Below are 22442 nucleotides of genomic sequence, written 5' to 3'. Positions count from 1 at the left end.
GTGCCATCGCTCAGGGCAGCACCAACGCTGCCCCATGGCAGCTGCATGTGGCTTGCAGGGTGACTGGAATGGCACGTTGCAGCCAGTAGCACTGCTGCCGTGCTGCCAGTAGCATAAGAGGGATGCTTTCGTTAAGAATCCTGCAGCCTCTGGAGTGACCCACTTCTTTCAGCTGCTGGCCCTGGATGTAGATTGCCTTAAGAAGTGGACATTGCAATTTGAGGTCCAACAGTTTGGTTCTCAGCCTGAATAACCACAACTCACTGGCTGCCATATGATGGGACAAACACTTTCAGGTGAGGTTATGATCGGCCCAGATTTACTGTCCTTCTGAAATTACGTGTATTGGTGAATGTTAATACAGATGTGGCCTCCTACATCTAGCAGCAATACGCCATGCAGCGCGATATGCCTGGTCTGAGTGAGCAGTCAAGTCCCGTGCAACTCTGCTGGCATCGGGCATATTTGTTTTGCCAAAAATGGGTCTAAGTCACAATGTGATGCGACTAGGAAAACGCCAGGAGACTGTGCTGGTTAATTTGATATGTGACACTTGTATATCTGTGTGTGAGACTGTAAATAGAACTTTACATCGAAAAAAGCTGTGGCCTCTACATCGTAGCACTTCGCATGCTGAGAGACTCAGTAGGACACAGATATACAAGTGTCACACATCAAATTAATCAGCACAGTCTACTGGTGCGTCATAGTTGCAAAGCATTGGGCTTTTCCAGCAAAAAAAAGTCACCAGGCGCTAGCAATAGTCTCAAAGGACCAGGCGTGACAAGAGGGGATGTTTGATGCGACGAGTATGGACACATCTAGAAGCCTTTCCCGTTGTATTATCTTGTATGTTTTGGGTACAGTAGGCTTTAAAGCACAGTCCTGTTAACTAGTACACCAAAAATAACACTCAGGATGAATAAAGAGAAGCACTTCACAATTACATTCATCTTCTTTATATATGAATTTGGATGGCCGTTCATTGACAATCAGGTTATTCTATACATTCAACCAAAAACCACTTTATTACAGCAGGTCCATTCAGGCTTAAAACAATGCATCACATATATTAATCATGGGTACCCTAAAACAAATATAAAAAGGCATGAGTTTAATAGGGAATGAATGGTGAAGAGGCTCAATTGTCTCCTGAGTGCAAGAGCTGCATTTCGTGTCACCTCCTGCTGGTGGGAGGCTGCCATTGCGCCATTTATCGTCTCCAGGGAGGAACAGCTGGTTAGGTCGCCTGCAGTGATCATCTGATCTCAATTACTGACAGACACCAGAGGCAGTTTTGTGGTAACCTAGATTATTTTCAGTCTCTTTCATACAGGGGTTCCCTCCAGAAGATGTTGCAGAGGATTTTTGCCCGAGTCTTTGCCTTCTTCCTTGCCCTCTGCCTTCAGCCATTCCATTTTCTGTTGGTGCTGCCGAATAGCATCAGCCACACGTGCATCGATCATGGCTTCTGTCAAAATGCCATCTTCTGAGGCATACGCTGCAGCCTGAGATGGATACAATAGGAGTTATTAGAAACAGGAGGAACTCACATCATCAAAAAGAACAGAACTTTACACTATACATTTTAGATGAATGACACTATAATAAATAGAGATTTAGGAAACACAGACCTCTCGCAAAGCGTGGTACAGTGCACATAGCACTGAGGAGCATTACAGCAATTACAAGCCATAGCAACATAAAACAAGAGATATGGTAAGAACTTACCTTTGTTATCTCTGTTTCTACGAAGTCCATAGGGTCCACAGGGTGACCTTGGGGTATAGCTGGATCCTGGATCCTCGGGCACCACGGAGTTAAAGCTTTTAGCTGCTCCCAGGATGCACTTGGGTCCAACCTCCCCTATACCCCGCCCCCGAGCCACAGGCACCTCAGTTGGTAAGCAGCCCAGGCCGGAGGAGGAGACGAAACAGAGAGAAGGAAGACTGGAACACACAAGAACCATACTCACAGAAATGGGAGACGGAAAACCGGTGACCAGTCACAGAGCCCATATGAAGCCAGGTGCGTCAGGGCGGGTGCCCTGTGGACCCTATGGACTTCGTAGAAACAGAGATAACAAAGGTAAGTTCTTACCATATCTCTTGTTTTCTACTTCAGGGTCCATAGGGGTCCACAGGGTGACCTTGGGGATGTCCCAAAGCAGTCCAACTAAGGGCGGGGACGCTCCTGTGCTGATAGGAGAACCCGGCGCCCAAAGGATGCATCCTGAGAGGCAAAGGTGTCAAACGCATAGAACCTCAAAAAGGTCTGAATGGAAGACCAGGTGGCCGCCTTACAGAGCTGAACAGCAGAGGCGCCACGGCTAGCAGCCCAAGAAGGGCCCACGGACCGAGTGGAATGAGCCTTAACAGAGGCTGGAACAGCTAAACCCTCCTGCATATAAGCCTCAATAATAACAGAACGAAGCCAACGGGCTAGAGTCTGTTTGTTGGCAGGCCAACCCCTCTTGTGAAAACCAAAGAGGATAAACAAAGAATCCGACTTCCTCACAGAACTAGTCCGGTCCACATAAACCTGGAGTGCCCTTACAACGTCTAAGGAAGTCTCCCCAGCCGAAAGTTCAGGTGACTGAAAGGCTGGTACAACAATTTCCTGATTAATGTGGAACCTGGAAACCACCTTAGGCAGGAAATCAGGACGAGTGCGAAGCACCGCTCTGTCCTGATGAAAAATCAGAAAAGGGGGACGACAAGAAAGCGCCCCCAAATCTGAAACCCTCCTGGCAGAAGCAATTGCCAAGAGGAAAACAGTTTTAAAAGTTAGCCACTTGAGCTCCACTGACTCCAAGGGCTCAAAAGGAGGACCCTGTAAGGCCCTAAGAACCACCGCCAAATCCCACGGGGCCACAGGTGGCACAAAGGGAGGCTGGATTCTCAAAACACCCTGGAAAAAGGTGTGTACGTCCGTCATAGCAGCGATCCTGCGCTGGAACCACACCGACAGACCAGACACGTGTACCTTCAGTGAAGAAAGACGTAATCCTAAGTCCAAACCGGACTGAAGGAAAGCCAGAATACGCGAAACTCGGAACACCTGGGGATCATAGTTTCTGGCCTTGCACCACTGAAAGTAAGTGTGCCACACTCTGTGATAGATCCTCGCGGAAGTAGGCTTGCGCGCCCTCAGCATGGTGGTAATAACGGAGCTAGAAAAGCCCCGAGACCTCAGGACGGCTGTCTCAAGAGCCACGCCGTCAAAGATAGTCGACCCAGATCCGGGTGAAGACAGGGCCCCTGAGACAACAGGTCGCGCCGTTGAGGTAGGAGGTACGGAGCGTCGATGGACAGGCTCCGCAGATCGGAGTACCACGGCCTTCTGGGCCACGCTGGGGCCACCAGGATCAGTGTGCCTCCGTCCTGTTTGAACTTGCGCAGGACCCGAGGCAGCAGAGATATCGGAGGGAACAAGTAAGCCAGTTGAAACAGCCATTTCACCGACAGCGCGTCTATCAGACTTGCGCCTGCATCCCTTGTCCTTGACCCGTACACAGGCAGCTTGTGATTGTAACGGGACGCCATCAGGTCCAGCTCTGGCAGCCCCCACTTGTCCACGAGTAGTTGGAATACCTCTGGATGAAGCGACCATTCCCCGGGATGCACATCGTAACGGCTGAGGAAGTCTGCCTCCCAATTGAGGACTCCTGGGATGAAAACTGCCGAGAGAGCTGGAAGATAGCGCTCCGCCCAAGCCAGGACGCGGGACACCTCCGACATCGCAGCTCGACTGCGAGTCCCTCCCTGGTGATTGATGTACGCCACCGTGGTGGCGTTGTCTGACTGCACCTGAACGGCCCTTCCGTGAAGAGCGGTGCCGGACGACTGCAGGGCTCTGTATACTGCCCGCAGTTCCAGGATGTTGATGGGAAGAATCGCTTCCTCCGCCGACCAACGACCCTGAAGTGACAAGGAGCCTGTCACCGCCCCCCAACCCCGGAGACTGGCATCTGTCGTGAGCAGAACCCATTCCGGGATCCAAAAGGGGCGCCCCTCCAGGAGATGCGCTGTCTGCAGCCACCAGGCTAGGGACAGACGCACCTCCGAGGACAACACCAGCATCTGAGAGCTGATCCTGTGTGGCAATCCGTTCCATTCTGAAAGAATCAGCCCCTGCAGGGGCCTGGAATGGAACTGGGCAAACTCCACCATGTCGAATGCCGACACCATGGACCCCAAAACTCTCATCGCTGAGTGCACCGACACTCTGCCACTGCTCAGACAACTGTGAATCTGCAGCTGTAAGGAGGAGACCTTCTCTGGAGTCAGAAAAATCCGTTGCTGACGAGAGTCCAGCAGGGCCCCCAAATGAACCATCCGTTGTGATGGGATGAGGGAGGATTTCTTCCAGTTGATCAACCAGCCGTGCGCCTGTAGACAAGCGACCGTCAGGTGGAGATGCTGGATCAGTACCTCCGGGGAGCTTGCCAGCAAGAGGAGGTCGTCTAGATACGGTAGCAACCGTATCCCCTGGCTCCGAAGGTGAGCCGCCATGACCGCCATCACCTTGGTAAATACCCTTGGTGCCGTGGAGAGACCAAAGGGTAGAGCCCTGAATTGGTAGTGGTTGTGGAGAATAGCAAACCGCAGAAACCTTTGGTGCGATGTTGCTATAGGCACATGGAGGTAGGCGTCCTGGATATCCAGGGAGACCATATAATCCCCCGGTTCCATCGCCAGTATGATGGAACGCAAAGTTTCCATCCTGAATTTGGGAACCCTGAGAAACCTGTTCAGGGACTTCAAATTGAGGATGGGGCGATGAGAGCCATTGGGTTTCTGCACCAGAAACAGCGTAGAGTAATACCCCATCCCACGTTGAGACTGTGGTACGGGTATAATGACCCCCGCCGTCAGCAAGGCCTCTATGGCTTCCTGAACCTGCAAGGCCTTGGTTTTGTCCTGAGAAGGACTTGTGCAAAAAAACTGGCAAGGCGGCCTGTGCCGAAAAGACAGGGCGTACCCCTGGGAGACCACTTCTCGCACCCAGGCATCCGTGGTGGTATTGTGCCAGCACTGGGCGAATTGAAGAAGTCGGCCTCCCACTCTGGGGTCCCCCAGAGGGAGGCCCGTCCCATCACGCAGAAGGCTTATCTTCTGGCTTGGAAGAAGGGCGCCTAGCACTCCAGGCTTGCTTCTTTGGCTTTGTGGCGGTCTTGGGTGCGGACTGCCTCGGGAAGGACTGACCCTTTGCCTTGCCCTGAACCCGAAAGGAACGAAACGCCGAGCTCCGGACCTTAGCAGGTGTAGTAGCTGAAGGGAGGAAGGCTGACTTGGATTTTGCCAGGGTATCTACTATTTTGTCCAGGTCCGGACCAAATAGTAATTCCCCATTAAAAGGTAAGGCCTCCAAGCCTTTCTTTGAATCCGCGTCTGCTCTCCAAGACCGCAACCACAAGGATCTACGAGCAGACACTGCTGCCGCCGAAACCCTAGAGGTCAACAGGCTAGCATCCAAAGATGCTTCTCCAATGTAGGAGGCGGCATCTCTCATCTGTCCTAACAACGCCCCCTGGACGTCCGGAGATTCATCCGTAAACGTGTCCTCCAAGGCGTTGGCCCACCCCTCAATGGCCTTGGCCACCCAGGAGATGGCCATGGACGGCCGGGCTACAGCCCCTGAGAGAGAATAAATAGACTTTAGACAAGTCTCCACCTTCCTGTCCGTAGGATCCTTCAGCGAGGATATAGACGGCAATGGCAAAGTAGCACTCCTGATGAGGCGTGTTACATGGGAATCGACTGCAGGCGGAGTTTCCCATTTCTTACAATGCGCTTCCGGGAATGGATAATTGGACGCCAAGCGTTTCTGTGGCAGGAAACGCTTACTGGGCGTCTGCCAGGCCACCGCCATGTGATCAGTCAACTGATCAGACAAGGGGAACGCTGTAGAAGTAACCTTAGCTTTTTTAAAACTAGGATACCTTGACTTGGGAGCGGGTGCCTCATCCTCAATCAGAAGAATAGCCCGCACCGCCTTAACCAGAGCCCGCACATTGATGGAAGACTTAGTGTCTACCTCCTGGACTGAGGCATCTGAGGCTGAGTCATCCTGTACCTCACCATCATCCGAGAACCCCTCAGAATCCGAAAGATGCGCAGCCTGTGCCATGACTGAGCGTTTAGACGCCCTGGAGGGCACGTCACTGCGCAACATCGACTGAAAAGCCGAAGATGCTGCCGCCAAATCTTGGACAGTGTGGGAAAGCGCATCCACCCAGGGTGGAGGAGCTGTCACAGGAGCCTGAAACGGCACCACAGCCGGCTGTGCCACAGGGGTGGACTGAATATACATTGGCAACCCCGCATAGGGACCAACAGGCTGAGACCCCGGGGGAGTCTGCAATAATTGTGGGACACCCGGGGAATGGGGGATGGCAGGCTGGGGCAACGCCCTAGTAGGGGCGGCAGTCGGGACCGACAGACGGTCCGCGATGGACACCAGCACCTGGGAAAACATTGCCCATGGTGGCTCCTGCGAAATGGGAGGTTTAGACGTACCAGGGACCGCCTGGCACCGTCCGCACAGGCCGTCCTGTGACAAATCCTCCCTATCCACTCCTGCAGAACAGCGCCTGCAGGAGAACAATGCTGGAGCCCCGGAGTGCTCAATCTCCTCCTCAGACATGACTTAGGAAGAAAACGTGCGCACTCACCAGTGTGCTGAACAACAGCCCACAATATGGTACTGTGTAGCACACAACTGTATGTGACGGACCTCACAAATACGTGATCTATATAGGTGAGGTCAGTAGAAACACCCTTCCCCCGCACACCTGTAGGGCTTGTAGGAGAAGGAAAGGGATAGGTACAGGCTGACAGTAAGTAGAAAAAAGACACAGACAGGCAGCACTAGCAAAAGTCACATACCATGCAGGAAGATATACTCACTGCACCTTTCCACTACAATCAACCTCCCAGATTCAGTGTCTGGGAGGGCTATAGTGCTGTGTACACTGTCCTTCTGCAGGGGAGAGGTACACAGGGGGACCGGTCCGCGTGCTCCCTGAGAGTATCCACGCTGCCACAGAGAAAATGGCCGCTGGAGACCTCAGAGGAGGAGTGGCCGAGTATCTGCAGCTCAGCGACGCCAGACTCCGAGCTGAAAGGCGCGCTGAGCTGAGGGGAGGAGCCGCTAGACAGGGAAGGCTTCCTCCCCTGGCTAGCATATTAACCCCCGGGTTGCCGGCATCCCGCTTGCCGCGATATTAACCCTGGTGGTCTAGTGGTCTGGCGGGGTATGCCTCCGCTGGAGGGGGGGCCCGCCGCCACCGCTAGCGCCCCCGGTCTGTCCCCTAGACCGGGGGCATGGGACTGCATTTACAAGGAACCCGCGCACCGCCGCTAATCAGCGGTGCGCGGCTTACCTGATCTCCCCGGCGTCTTCCGGCAGCAGTCCCGGGGGAAGCCAGAGTCCGGCTAGTACAGACTCTGGCTTCCCCCGCCGCGATCCCCAGTTCAGTGCTGGCGTCGCGGCGCCAGCAGGGAGAAGGAGCGGCAGCGTGGGCGTCTGTACAGACAGCCCAGCGCTGCTGCTCTAGAGAAAAAACTTATAGTAAAAAATAAATAAATTTAACTAAGTTCAATAAAAAATTAAAAGCTTTAGGGGGCTGCTCCTGCAGCCCACCCCGCAGGGTGACCCGACTCCGGCCGGGCACCATCTAAAACTGAGGTGCCTGTGGCTCGGGGGCGGGGTATAGGGGAGGTTGGACCCAAGTGCATCCTGGGAGCAGCTAAAAGCTTTAACTCCGTGGTGCCCGAGGATCCAGGATCCAGCTATACCCCAAGGTCACCCTGTGGACCCCTATGGACCCTGAAGTAGAAAGATGGTTATAATTACCATTCATTACTATTCTGAGCAGGGAAAGGACCTCATCTAATGAAATATTTTAGTACCAACCAGAATCTCCCCCAAAAAAACAACAACAGTCTATGGCAGCCCTATTTACCTGGTAGCATGCGGGCTTATACCATACATACTGGCCTGCAAGGCAGGCTGCATCACTGCAATAGGGAATGATCCCTCAACAATGATGGGGCTACAGTGATCACAGCTGGAGGCTGCTACGTCCTACATCCAGGTGCAAGTGCAGTGTCCATACATGGCCCATGGGGGCTCGTTCACAGAGACAGCTGGGTCCCATCCTTGCCACTCAATGCCTTTATTGATTGGACTGAATAATCTACTGTGGCCATGTACAGCTCACATTGCCGTCTCTTCATGTCCATCACCCTCATCCAGCTGGACAGGAGAGGCAGGTACAATAGCAGCAAGAGCTGGAGGAGGAGGTTGTGCTAGCACGTAAGACCCATAGACCACCAGACTTGGAGAGACCCTGCCCACAGCTTAGCATTACACATTGAGAAATCCCCTTTTTGTAAAACTTCAGGCTGCAAGGAGTCAACACCACAACCAAGATTCCCCTACCCTCAGAATGCAAAAAATTAACACCTATCCTAGAGCCCCGCAGAATAGAAAGTTAATAAAATCTGTCTTAGATTTCTCCTTCAGAATACAAAACATTGATATACAAGCTGTCTTAGATCACCCCTCTGGTTGCAAAACAGTTCGTTTTACCAGTCTCAAACCCCGCACCCCCCAAAGAGTTAATAGCACCTGTCTTCAAATGTCTGTCCACCAAATCTCCCTAACGTTTCAAAGGGCCCATCCAAAATATTAGTTGAACACCCCTGCCCTATGGATTCCTCAGTGGAGCTCAGGTGAGGTGTAGAAAGCAAAATACAAACAAACATGAATAGCCAAACTGAGGAAAACATTTTGTCCATACAAAAAGAGTGCACGCTCTACAGAGACTGGATCTCAGAATCTGAAATCATGACACATGCCCTCTAAACAAAATGTATTATAATAGACTCTGAAAGAGATGATCCACAGTAATTTGGAGCTTCTTCACTTGACAAAGCAGAAAAAGTTTCTCTTTAATAACTGCAATAGATCACCCATTAAAATCCAGCAAATACATAATGCCACCTAATCAGTATCTGGCTGTAGCAAACGTGCTGAAAAACCAATCATAACCAGGTGGATCACTTCTACATTCTACCTCACTTCCTCCTGCACAAGCAGATTTTATCCGAAGATTTGTCTGATAAATTATTCTAGGTCAAACATCTATGTTTAACATACAGCTAAAAGCATTGTAAGGTCTAGGCCAGTCATGTGCAAACACATTTGTAATGCAAACTATGGCTCCATAGAGTAAATTGTTACAGCTCAACAATAGAGAACTCCTGCCTCTGTTACACCTAGTGCTTACTACTGTTACGTGTATATCTATTTTATGCCTTAAAAGGTCAAGAAAACAAGAGATATGGTAAGAACTTACCTTTGTTATCTCTGTTTCTACGAAGTCCATAGGGTGCACAGGGTTGACCTTGGGGTATAGCTGAATCTGGATCCACGGGCACCACGCAGTTAAAGCTTTGCTGCTCCCAGGATGCACTTGGGTCCGTCCTCCTCTATACCCCGCCCCGGCCACAGGCACCTCAGTTGGTAAGCAGCTAAGGCCGGAGGAGGAGACTAAACAGAGAGAAGGAAGACTGGAACACACAAGAAACCATACTCACAGAAATGGGAGACGGAAAACCGGTGACCAGCCACACAGCCCATTTGAAGCCAGGTGCGTCAGGGTGGGCGCCCTGTGGACCCTATGGACTTCGTAGAAACAGAGATAACACAGGTAAGTTCTTACCATATCTCTTGTTGTCTACTTCAGGGTCCATAGGGGGTCCACAAGGTTGACCTTGGGGATGTCCCAAAGCAGTTCAACTAAGGGCGGGGACGCTCCTGTGCTGAAAGGAGTACCCGGCGCCCAAAGGATGCATCCTGAGAGGCAAAGGTGTCAAACGCATAAAACCTCAAAAACGTCTGAATTGAAGACCAAGTAGCCGCCTTACACAGCTGAACAGCGGAGGCGCCACGTCTAGCAGCCCAAGAGGGACCCACAGAACGAGTGGAATGAGCCTTAACAGAGGCTGGCACAGGTAAACCCTCCTGCGCATAAGCCTCACAAATAACTGAACGAAGCCAACGGGCTAACGTTTGCTTGTTGGCAGGCCAACCCCTCTTGTGAAAACCGAAGAGGACAAACAAAGAATCCGACTTCCTAACCGAAGCAGTCCGGTCCACATAGATTCTAAGTGCCCGGACCACATCCAAGGAAGCCTCACCAGCCGAAAGATCAGGTGACTGAAAAGCTGGCACAACAAGTTCCTGATTAATGTGGAACTTTGAAACCACTTTGGGCAAAAACTCAGGACGCGTGCGGAGCACTGCCCTGTCCTGGTGAAAAATCAGAAAAGGAGGGCGACAGGAAAGCGCCCCCAATTCTGAAACCCTCCTGGCCGAAGCAATTGCCAGGAGAAAAATGGTCTTAAACGTCAGCCACTTGAGCTCCACCGACTCAAGCGGCTCAAAAGGAGGACCCTGCAAGACCCTCAGTACCACCGTCAAGTCCCACGGAGCCACCGGAGGCACGAAGGGAGGCTGGATCCTGAGAACACCTTGGAAAAAGGTGTAAACATCTGGCAGTGTAGCAATCAGTCGCTGAAACCACACGGACAAAGCAGACACATGAACCTTCAGAGAGGCCAGGCGTAAGCCGAGGTCCAAACCCGATTGAAGAAATTCCAAGATTCTGGAAACCCGGAACACCTGCGGATCATAGTTTCTGGATTCACACCATTGAAAATAAGTGCGCCACACCCTGTGGTAAATCCGCGCGGAGGCAGGCTTGCGTGCCCTAAGCATGGTACCAATCACTGAACTGGAGAAACCCCTAGACCTCAAGACGGCTGTCTCAAGAGCCACGCCGTCAAAGACAGCCGACCCAGATCCGGGTAAAGGCAGGGCCCCTGAGACAACAGGTCCCGACGCTGAGGAAGAAGGTACGGAGCGTCGATGGAGAGGCACTCAGATCGGAGTACCAAGGACGTCTGGGCCACGCCGGAGCCACCAGCACGAGCGTGCCGCCGTCCTGCTTGAATTTCCGCAGAACCTGAGGAAGTAAGGATATCGGAGGAAACAGATACGCCAGGTGAAACGTCCATTTCACCGACAGAGCGTCTACCAGACAGGCGCCTGCGTCTCTTGTCCTTGACCCGTAAACGGGCAACTTGTGATTGTGACGGGAGGCCATCAAGTCCAGCTCCGGCAGCCCCCACCTGTCCACGAGTAGCTGAAACACCTCTGGGTGAAGCGACCATTCCCCGGGATGCACATCGTGACGGCTGAGGAAGTCCGCCTCCCAATTGAGGACTCCGGGAATGAAGACTGCCGAGATCGCTGGAACGTGACACTCCGCCCAAGCAAGAATGCGAGACACCTCCGACATTGCTGCCCGACTGCGAGTTCCCCCTTGGTGGTTGATGTACGCCACCGTGGTGGCGTTGTCGGACTGCACCTGAACCGCCCTTACGTGAAGAGCGGGGCCGGACGACTGCAGGGCCCTGTACACAGCCCGCAGTTCCAGGATGTTGATGGGGAGAAGTGCTTCTTCCGCGGACCAACGACCCTGAAGCGATAATGAGCCGGTCACTGCCCCCCAACCCCGAAGACTGGCATCCGTCGTGAGCAGGACCCAGTCCGGGATCCAAAAGGGGCGCCCCTCGACCAGATGCACCGTCTGAAGCCACCAAGCCAAAGACTGCCGAACCTCCGCGGACAACACCAGCATCTAAGAGCGGATCCGGTGAGGTAACCCGTTCCATTCCGATAGAATCAGCCCCTGCAGGGGCCGGGAATGGAACTGGGCAAATTCCACCATGTCGAATGTCGACACCATGGACCCCAGAACTCTCATAGCTGAATGGACCGACAGGCGGCAACTGCTCAGGCAACTGTGTATCCGCAGCTGCAGGGAGGAGACCTTCTCTGGAGTCAGGAAAATCCGCTGCTGACGAGAATCCAGCAGGGCTCCCAAATGAACCATCCGCTGTGATGGAATCAGGGAGGACTTCTTCCAGTTTATCAACCACCCGTGTGCTTGAAGACAAGCAATGGTCAGGTGGAGATGTCGAAGAAGCACCTCCGGGGAGCTCGCCAGCAGCAGAAGATCGTCCAGGTACGGCAACAGACGTAGACCCTGACCCCGAAGGTGGGCAGCCATAACCGCCATCACCTTGGTGAACACCCTCGGAGCCGTGGAAAGGCCAAAAGGCAACGCCCGAAATTGGTAGTGATGGTTCAGGATAGCAAACCTCAGATACCGCTGATGTGCCGGTGCTATGGGCACATGGAGATAGGCGTCCTGGATATCGAGGGAGACCATATAATCCCCGGGTTCCATCGCCAGAATGATGGAACGTAACGTTTCCATCCTGAACCTGGGAACTCTGAGGTATCTGTTCAGAGACTTCAAATTCAGGATAGGGCGATGAGAACCATTGGGTTTCTGTACCAGAAACAGAGTAGAATAGTACCCCGTCCCGCGCTGAGACTGCGGAACGGGAACAATGACCCCTGCTTGTAGCAAGGATTCTATAGCTACCTGAATCTGACCAGCTTTGGTCTTGTCCAGAGAAGGACTCGTACAGAAAAACTGGTGGGGCGGCCTGAACCGAAAAGACAGGGCGTACCCCTGAGAGACTACTTCTCGAACCCAGGCATCCGTGGTGGTATTGTGCCAACACTGGGCGAATTGGAGAAGTCGGCCTCCCACTCTGGGGTCCCCCAGAGAGAGGCCCGTCCCATCAGGCAGCAGGCTTATCCTCCTGCTTGGAAGAAGGGCGCCGAGCACTCCATGCCTGCTTCTTGGGCTTGGGTGCGGCCTTGGTCGCCGAATGTCTCGGGAAGGACTGGCCCTTGGCCTTACCCTGAACCCGAAAGGACCGAAAGGCAGAGCTCCTCACTTTAGCCGGCGCAGAGGCCGAAGGGAGAAAAGCCGACTTGGACTTAGCCAAAGTATCCACTATTCTGTCCAAATCCGGACCAAATAGTAAATCACCATTAAAAGGCAAGGCCTCCAGACCCTTTTTTGAATCTGCATCAGCCCTCCAGGACCTCAGCCACAGGGAGCGCCGAGCAGATACCGCTGCAGCCGACACCCTAGAAGTGAGCAGGCTGGCATCCAAAGACGCTTCCCCAATATAGGAAGCTGCATCCCGCATCTGTCCCACTAACGCTCTCTGGATATCCAGAGCCTCATCAGGAAAGGTATCCTCCAAGGCATTGGCCCATGCCTCAATGGCTTTAGCCACCCAGGAGATAGCCATGGACGGGCGAGCCACCGCCCCGGAAAGAGAATAAATGGACTTTAAACAAGTCTCCACCTTCCTGTCCGTGGGATCCTTCAAAGAGGAGATAGACGGCAATGGCAACGTCGCGCTTTTGATCAAGCGGGTAACGTGGGAATCCACCGCCGGCGGAGTTTCCCATTTCCTGCAATGAGCTTCAGGAAAAGGATAGTTCGCCGCCAACCTCTTCTGTGGATGGAACCTCTTACTAGGTAATTGCCAGGCCGCCGCCATATGATCCGATAATTGATCAGACAGGGGGAACACAGTTGAGGTCACTTTGGCCTTTTTAAAATTAGGAAACTTCGACCTAGGAGCCGGCGCATCATCCTCAACATGTAGGATAGCCCGCACCGCCCTAACTAAGGCTGGAACATTAATGGAGGACTTAGCTTCCACCTCCTGCCCCATGACATCAGAGTCAGAGTCCTCATGGATTTCTCCATCATCTGAGGACACTTCCGAGTCCGACAACTGCGCAGCTAGTGAACTCACAACCGGACGTTTAGACACCCTTGGTGGCACATCACCTTGCAACATAGACTGAAACGCCGAGGATGAAGCCGCCAGACTCTGTACGGAGCTGGATAGAACATCCACCCAAGGCGGAGGAGCCGTCGGAGCAACACTCTGCAAAGGCACTACAGACTGACACGTCCCTGGGGAAGACTGCATATACACAGGCAGTCCCGAGTAAGGACCCACAGTCTGGGCCCCGGGGGAAGACCGCAACATTTGTGGAACCCTCGGGGAATGGGGGATGGTGGGCTGCGGTAACGCCCTAGAAGGGACCGCTGATGGGACCGATAACCGGTCCGCAATAGACGCCAGCACCTGTGAAAACATCGCCCAAGGAGGGTCCTGTGATACAGGGGGGTTGGAGGGGCCCGGTACCAGCTGGCACCGCCCGCACAGACCATCCTGAGATAAGTCCTCCCCATCAACTCCAGCAGCACAGCGTCTGCAGGAAAATAGCACAGGAGCCACAGAGCGCTCAGTCTCCTCATCCGACATGATACCGTAAATACACAAGAAATAGGTATCACCAGAGGAATTACGGTTTTAACACCCGCGCACTCACCAGTATGCGACACAACAGCCCAGATATGGTACTGTGTAGCACACAACAGTATGTGACTGACCCCACAAATACGTGTTTTATATAAGTGAGGGTCTCAGAAAAACGCCCTTCCCCCACACACCTGCCGGGCCGTAGGAGAAGGAAAGGGATAGTTATAAGCTGACAGTAAGGAGAATAAGTCACAGACAGGCAGCACTAGCAATAGTCACATACAATGCAGAAAAGTTATACTCACTGCACCTTCCGCTACAATCAACCGCCCAGATTCAGTGTCTGGGAGGGCTATAGCGCTGTGTACACTGTCCTTTAGCAGGGGAGAGGTACACAGGGGGACCGGTCCACTTGATACCGCCTGGGAGTCTGCGATGTGCCAGTAAAGATGGCCGCCGGAGACCTCAGAGGAGGAGTGGCCGAGAGATAAGAGCAGCTCAGCGACGCCAGACTCCTAGTTGAAAGGCGCGCTGAGCTGAGGGGAGGAGCCGCTAGACAGGGAAGGCTGCCTCCCCTGGCTAGCAATTAACCCCCGGGTTGCCGGTCCCGCTACCAGCCTGATACCCTGGTGGTCTAGCGGACACGCGGGGTATTCCTCAATTGAGGGGGAGCCCGCCGCCGCCGCTAGCGCCTCCGGTCTGTCCCCAGAGACCGGAGGCTCCTGACTGCATTGAAGTATCCGCGGGCCGCCGCACGCGGCGACCCGCGGCTTACCTGATCCCCGTCGCGTCCGGCAGCAGTCAAGGGAGTCCCCAGAGCCCGGCTAGTACAGGCTCTGGGGTCCCGCCGCGATCCCCAGAGCTGTACTGGCGTCACGGCGCCAGCGGGGAGAAGGAGCGGCAGCGTGGACGTCCTAAAGGACAGTCTGATGCTGCCGCTCTAACAGTGTAAAAAAAGAAGAAAAAAATAAAAAATTTCTCTTTTAAAATAAAGCTTAGGGGCTGCTCCTGCAGCCCCACTGCGACAGGGTGACCCGACTCCGGCCGGGCACCAACTAAAACTGAGGTGCCTGTGGCCGGGGTGGGGTATAGAGGAGGACGGACCCAAGTGCATCCTGGGAGCAGCAAAGCTTTAACTGCGTGGTGCCCGTGGATCCAGATCCAGCTATACCCCAAGGTCAACCCTGTGGACCCCCTATGGACCCTGAAGTAGAAAACGCATTATATTTAACAGTCATGATGCCATTAATCCCATTTGTAAAACGTGCTAGAAAAAAGGTTCTATAAAGAAATAACGCCATAATTAGAAATATAAGATAAAGCAGGTGGGAGAGTGCGCTTCAGGTAAAGGCTCACGGTGAGGTCACCTTCTCACAACATGAGATACAGTAAATAGGGGTTGTACTCAGTGCTCACCTGTATGTGGTAAGCGTAAGCTCTGGATATGTGTAAGGATGTCTTAAAAAGAGGCAATTTTCCAATGATGTTATGTAAAATACTTTAGATCATATGCATTAACAATCCATTTATTTAATATTCGCATTGGCACAATTTAACAGTGTCACAATGTAGGTTTCTAATTTATGTATTATACTGGTTACATTATGGGGTCAATTGAATTAGGTGCGAGTTGGATTCTGAAAGCCGTTCTCACAGCGAGCTCACACTGCGAATTTCATTTGCAGTCCAATTCCAAACTCGCATTGCTTTTTCAGAGGAAATTCTAAAATTTTTGTGTGCAGACGCCTGAGCAGGTGATAAGGTAGGGAAAATCTTTATTTTAAGATAACAGTATCGGAACACAGTGCTTAACCTCTGGCACATCCCTCTCAATGTATAGTCATGCACTTGGAGGGGTTTAAATAGCATAATTTGGGCAATAAAGACATCAGTTTTTAGGTGAATTTCTCTAAAGAGCTTACTAATGTGTCAAATGGACGTGGAGGTGTCAATGCCGTGGGACGGGTACGTGGAGGTGTCAATGCCGTGGGACGGGTACGTGGAGGTGTCAATGCCGTGGGACGGGTACGTGGAGGTGTCAATGCCGTGGGACGGGTACGTGGAGGTGTCAATGCCGTGGGACGGGTACGTGGAGGTGTCAATGCCGTGGGACGGGTACGTGGAGGTGTCAATGCCGTGGGATAGGCACGTGGAGGTGTACATAATGTGGGACGGGTATGCTGAGGTGTATTGATGGGAGAGGGGTTTTTGAACTTGTAGATGACATGTAAAAGTGTTTATAGTATGAAACTATGAAGTAGCATGCCATTAATGATTTCTGCCGGCCGTGGCGATCAATGATAAAAACCACCTGCCATCTGTGGCCATTCTTAGGTAGTCTCCTGTGGAAATGTATGGCTTGGCTATAAAAACATTAGAGAAAGACTGCGCCAGTGAGGGAATACTCATGAGCACTTAATTTCTATGAACATATTTATATTTAATAATTTTATTAAGATTTATTCCTAATTTTCTGGAACGCATTTATAAACTATGGACAATGATAAGTGTTTGGTAATTATAATTATATTAGATAGACATTAGATATTTAGCATTTATTTTACTCACTATAGATCCACATTTAATGCTATGGACTGCAAACATTAAAACGAGGAATAAAAGTACCACAAAGCCTATATAAATACATCTAACTGTGCCATAAAAGAATAACTCCACACCACAAATCTACATTGGAATGCGAGGCAAAAACAAAAAAAACAACAAACAAAACAAACCACCACCTGTCCAACCTCCTCCTTGTGTATCTATGGAGTCACTGACTGCCAGGCCAGGCTGGAATATGCCCCTGATCATTAGGCAGCAATATCTACATTAGGATGTTTGTTTCTTCGCCCGTAATTGTGAAAGGGTTAATTGCTGAAACAGAAATTGTGCAGGCAGTAAGAGTGAACACATGCTCATGTTAATGAAGCCCCATTTCTATTCATGAATGCTGAGGAAGTTGGAGTATTTATGTTCGGCAGCAATTTAGTGTAAGCAGTTTGACTCCCGCAGCTGGCAGGTGAAAGGCCCATCCTCCCCCCAAAACTGCTTCCTTGAGGGATTTTCCAGTGCAGCGGCTGTGTAATGTAGATTAAATGCAAAGGGAGAGTTCTCCCTCCTCTCATCCCAGCTGAAGGTTATAAGAACAAGGAGACATGTTCAAAGGACACATAAGCCCCTTACATGATGTGGTTATATGGGAGACAAATGCATGTGCCATTGCAATTGAGTGACCGCACCAACCCCTGCATTGAACCAGAGGCTGAATCTGACACACCCAATAATTATTTTGGTAAACAAGATGCAAATAGGTCTCACCTAGTCAGCAAATGAGACACTTCTAGGTAAACCTATTTACACGGCAGCCCCTGAGTCACGGCATTACACAATGGTTTTAGCTTAACAATTTAAAAAAAAAAAAAAGGGTTTTTTTATACTTCAGTACATTTTGAAACCACGGATAAGGCTAGCAAAATCTCAGGAGTCAGGTGGCCAAAGCACCATACAAATAATAAACTGCTGCTGGTAGTACCACTCTGGATAATTTCTATTAATTGTCAAGTAATGCACATGCTAGCTCATAGACTTATAGTCTGTATCCTAGATTTTACATAAATTTGTCAACATCAGCAACACACACACACACACACACACACACACACACACACACACACACACACACACACACACACACACACACACACACCCCACCCCACCCCACCCTGGTTTCAGGCACACATTTTTTTTAATTAGAGTTATGGTAGACTTACCTTGATAACTTTCTTTGAGGTCCATAGGGTCCACAGGGATACCACCATGGGGTAATGTGGTTGGAGAGTTCCAGGCACCAAACAGTTACAGCTTTGAGCTCACACGATGCACTGGGTACTCCTCCACGGGCCTTCAGTTGCATAACCAAGCCTAAGGCAGGAGAAGGAAAGAGGCGAAGGAAGAACAATCATACACCAGAACACTCTCACACAAGATGAGGGAATCAGTGTCCGAAAAAAAAATAACCCAAATGAAGTCAGGTGAATCAGGGTGGATGCCCTGTGGACCTCGAAGAAATAGAGTTATCTAGGCAAGTCTACCAGAATGCTAATTTTCTTCTTATGGGTCCATAGGGATCCACAGGGATGCCATGGGGATGTCCAAAAAATAGTTCCCCTAGGGTGGGGGACGCTCCTGAGCAGAAAGGATCACTCGTCGCCCAAAGGAAGCATCCTGAGAGGCAAAAGTATCAAAAGGCATAAAACCTATGAAAGGCGTGGACAGAAGACCACGTGGCTGTCTTGCACAATTGTTCAACAGAGGCACCACGACAAAATGCCCACGATGGCCCTACAGACAGAGTATAATGTGCTGTCACTGTGCTTAGGACAGGGAGATCAGCCTGTGTGTACACCTGAGAAATAGTCCTACGTAACCATCGAGCCAGGGTCTGCTTGTTAGCCGGTCATCCTTGTTTGTGAAAACCATAGAATACAAAAATAGCATCTGATTTTCTAACAGAGTTTGTAGCAACTACATAGATACGGAAAGCACGAACTACATCCAGGGAGGCTTCACCTACAGAAAGGTCTGGAGCCTGAAAAGCTGGAACTACACTTTCTTCATTCACATGAAAATGGGACACTACCTGAGGAAGGTAACTCTCCCTTGGACGAAGAACAGCTCTATCCTGGAGAAAATAAAAAATGGGCAGCGACAAGAGAGCACTGCCAAATCAGAGCGAGCAGAAGAGATAGCGAGAAGAAAAAGTGTCTTTGCGGTCAACCATTTCAAGTCTACAGAGTCCAGAGGTTCAAATGGGGAAACCTGTAGCCCCTTAAGAACCAAAGACAGAGCCCACGGTGCAACCGTTGGGACAAAAGGAGGTTGAACTCGCAGAACTCCCTGAAAAGAAATTCAAATATCTGGCAAAGAAGCAATCTTTCTTTGGAACCAGACTGAGTGCAGAAACCTGTACTCTCAATGTAGCCAGGCGGAGACCAAGGTCTAGAATGTTTATTGGCAGATTACTTTTCTGGTTTGTCCATCTTCCCTGAAAGGTATGATGGCCTGTCACTGCCCCCATACGCCCTTTTTTCAGACTGTCGTTTTTCAGCCGCCAGAGGAGGGAGAGGCGAACCTCCGGAGTGAGAAGGATCCTCTGGGACCTTATTAGACTATACTGTCCGTTCCACCTGGAGAGATTCAATCTTTGCAGAGGCCTGTAATGGAATTGAGCATACCCCACCATGTCGAAGGTGGATACCATTGATCCTAGGACCTGCATTGCTAATAGAATGGATACCCTTCGCTTGCGTAACAGCTTGCATATTCGCAATGATAGGACTGTAATCTTGTCCTCTGGCAAAAACATCCCGAGAATCCAGAAATGCTCCTAGATGTACCATCTGCTGTGTTGGAAGAAGAGATGATTTTTTCCAATTGATGATCCAGCTGTGCAATTGTAGACAGGCTAGTGTCAATTGAAGATGGTGTTGCAAAACAACTGGAGTCTGTGCCAATATCAGGAGGTCGTCCAGATATGGAAGTATTCTGATTCCCTGACACCTTAGGTAAGCAGTCATGACTGCTATAATTTTGGTAAAGACCAGAGGGGCCATAAACAGACCAAAAGGCAGTGCCTGAAATTGGTAATGTTGCTGCAGGAGAGCAAACCGTAGAAATCTTTGATGGGATGATGTAATGGGAACATGTAGAAACACATCCTGAATGTCCATGGCAACCTTAAAATCCAAAGGCTTAATTGCCAAAATAATTAACCAGAGAGTTTCCATATGAAACTTTGGAATATGTATAAACCTGTTGAGGGTTTTGAGATTCAGGATAGGGCGAAAAGCCCCATTTGGTTTCTGAACCAAAAACAGATTGGAATAATAACCCCTTCCCTGTTGTGACACAGAGACTGGGATTATTACCCCTGCCTGCAGTAGAGATTGAATAGCGTCCTCAAGGGCAAAGGCCTTGACCACATCTGATGGGTGATCTGTGCAAAAAAACTTCTCGGGAGGATGCCTTCTGAAAAGTGAGGGCATACCCCTGAGAGACCACTTCTAAGACCCAAGCATCTGTTGTTGTTTGACGCCAATAATCCACAAATTTAAGAAGTCGGACTCCCACCCTGGGATCCCCCAAGGAGGAGGCCTGCCCCGTCAGGCCGAAGGTTTGTCTCCCTGTTTAGAAAAACTGGACGTTTTGTAGGCCCAGACCTTCTAGTTTGTCGGCTTGTTGTCTTATGAAAACTAGTGGATTTGGAGAAAGCATTCCTTCGCTCTTCCCTGAGGTCGAAAAGGCCGAAAGAAAAACTGCTGGTTTTACTGTAGACGTAGATGGCAATCCTGCGGATTTTGAAGCTGCCAAAGTAGAAATGATCTGGTCTAACTCTGCTCCAAAAAGTATCCTTCCCTGGAAAGGTAAAGTTTCCAGAGCCTTCTTTGATCCTGTATCAGCCTTCCAGGATCTTAACCAAATGGCCCTGCGTGCTACTACTGAAGCTGCTGATGCTTTGGAAGCTAAAATTCCAGCATCCACTGCAGCTCTTCCCAAATAGGAAGCTGCTTCCCGTATATGGGAGATAAAAATCATCTGTTGTCTGGTAGCTTCTGGTAGAGAATCTTCCAGTGCCCCATGTGCATTCTTCAACAGCTCTAGCTACCCAAGCTCAAGCCATAGCTGGACGTTTAACTGCTCCAGAAGCTGAAATTGTCTTAAGACATGCTTCAATCTTTCTGTCTGTAGCGTCCTTTAGAGAGCATGCCGATGAAATGGGCAATGTAGCATTTTTAACCAAGTGCAATACATGAGCATCCACAGTAGATGCAGAAGCTGGGAAAGGATACAACGATGTTAATCTTTTATTGACATAAAAACAGAACCGCCCACATAACCTTCATAGCTTCCATATCTAATGACATCACCTTTCACAGTCCACATATAACCTCACACATTGTCTTTCTTTCACATCCTCCTGATATTTGGCCAACATTCCTGTGTGACTGTATCATGCAGCCCACCAAGACTCTCCATTCTGGCTGGATCAAAATTGCAATATATAGCACCTATCATTGTGTATCAATGCCTATTTCCCTATAGATTGTAAGCTTGCGAGCAGGGCCTTCCTCCTACCTATATATCTGTGTGTTACTACCCAGTTGTGTTCTATTTATGTTTCCAATTGTAAAGCGCAACGGAATATGCAGCGCTATATAAGAAACTGTTAATAAATAAATGTATCTGGGATACCCCATGCCTCCTCAGTAAGCTCAGTGAGCTGTTCAGATATAGGAAACTTCGTTTTGACCCCCTTTCTGTGGTGATTAAACAGTGGAGCCTTCTTATTAGGGGATGATTCATCATCCTGAATATTTAGGACCGATTTAACCGCCTTCCCCAAAGAAGGAACATCCACTGTGGATGGAAGTCCTCCTCTCTCGAGCTAGACTCCTTACCCTGCGCATCATCTGATTCCTCTGATGATGTGTCTGAATCCATAAATTTAGCAGATAGTCTGCGTTTAGGTGCCTTAGTAATAACTTTCTTGTTTTCAACATTTGACGGTCCCATACTCTGACTAGAGTGGCCGTAAACGTTTCCCCAAGAAGGATGCATAGGAGGTATAAACATAGCATGCTGTGAGCACCCCATACAAGGAGGCAGTGTGTGAGCAGCCATGTGATCCACAAACTGCTTCATTACTTGAGACAAAGATGATACCCAAGATGGCTCTTGTATATAGGACTGATGTGGCTCTTTATAACAGGCAATACACAAACCATCCTTAAAGACATGTGAGGACAAACTTGTCATACAGGATTGACATGAAATCAGCACAGGAGCCTCTACGTCCAGTTTACCTTCATCTCTTTGCATTTGTATTGTTTCCTTTACTTTGAAAAATGTCATGTGACAGCCTTCACAAATTTAATTTAAAAGTGAAGTACCCAGAGGGAAAAAAAAACCCCACCCCAGAGGGATGGAGAGAAAACACAGTGATAGCTATAAATGATAGTCAGAAATAAAGAACAGTATTAATACAGCAGCTAGCAAACAGTCACATACAATGCATACGTAAATAATCACAATATAAATTGCAAAATATACTCTAAATCAACTACTCCAACATGAGGCATGGTAGGATATAGAGGA

The 22442-nt window shown here is 50.2% G+C and overlaps 1 protein-coding gene across 1 annotated transcript in view; it reads right to left on the bottom strand.

Moving 5' to 3' along the window:
• Positions 1-944: 944 nt before the first annotated feature.
• The window catches only part of ATAD3A (ATPase family AAA domain containing 3A), a 140127-nt gene continuing 118629 nt past the window's right edge, over positions 945-22442 (bottom strand). The window contains exon 16 of the mRNA XM_088458632.1: positions 945-1508. Coding sequence (XP_088314758.1) covers positions 1329-1508 — 180 coding nt within the window. The 3' untranslated portion in view covers positions 945-1328. The remainder of the gene's footprint in view (positions 1509-22442) is intronic.

This window comes from Taudactylus pleione, unplaced genomic scaffold, assembly GCF_031769625.1.
Source record: "Taudactylus pleione unplaced genomic scaffold, aTauple2 ptg000845l, whole genome shotgun sequence".
Lineage (NCBI taxonomy): Eukaryota > Metazoa > Chordata > Amphibia > Anura > Myobatrachidae > Taudactylus > Taudactylus pleione.
This window is presented reverse-complemented; position numbering and strand designations above follow the sequence as displayed.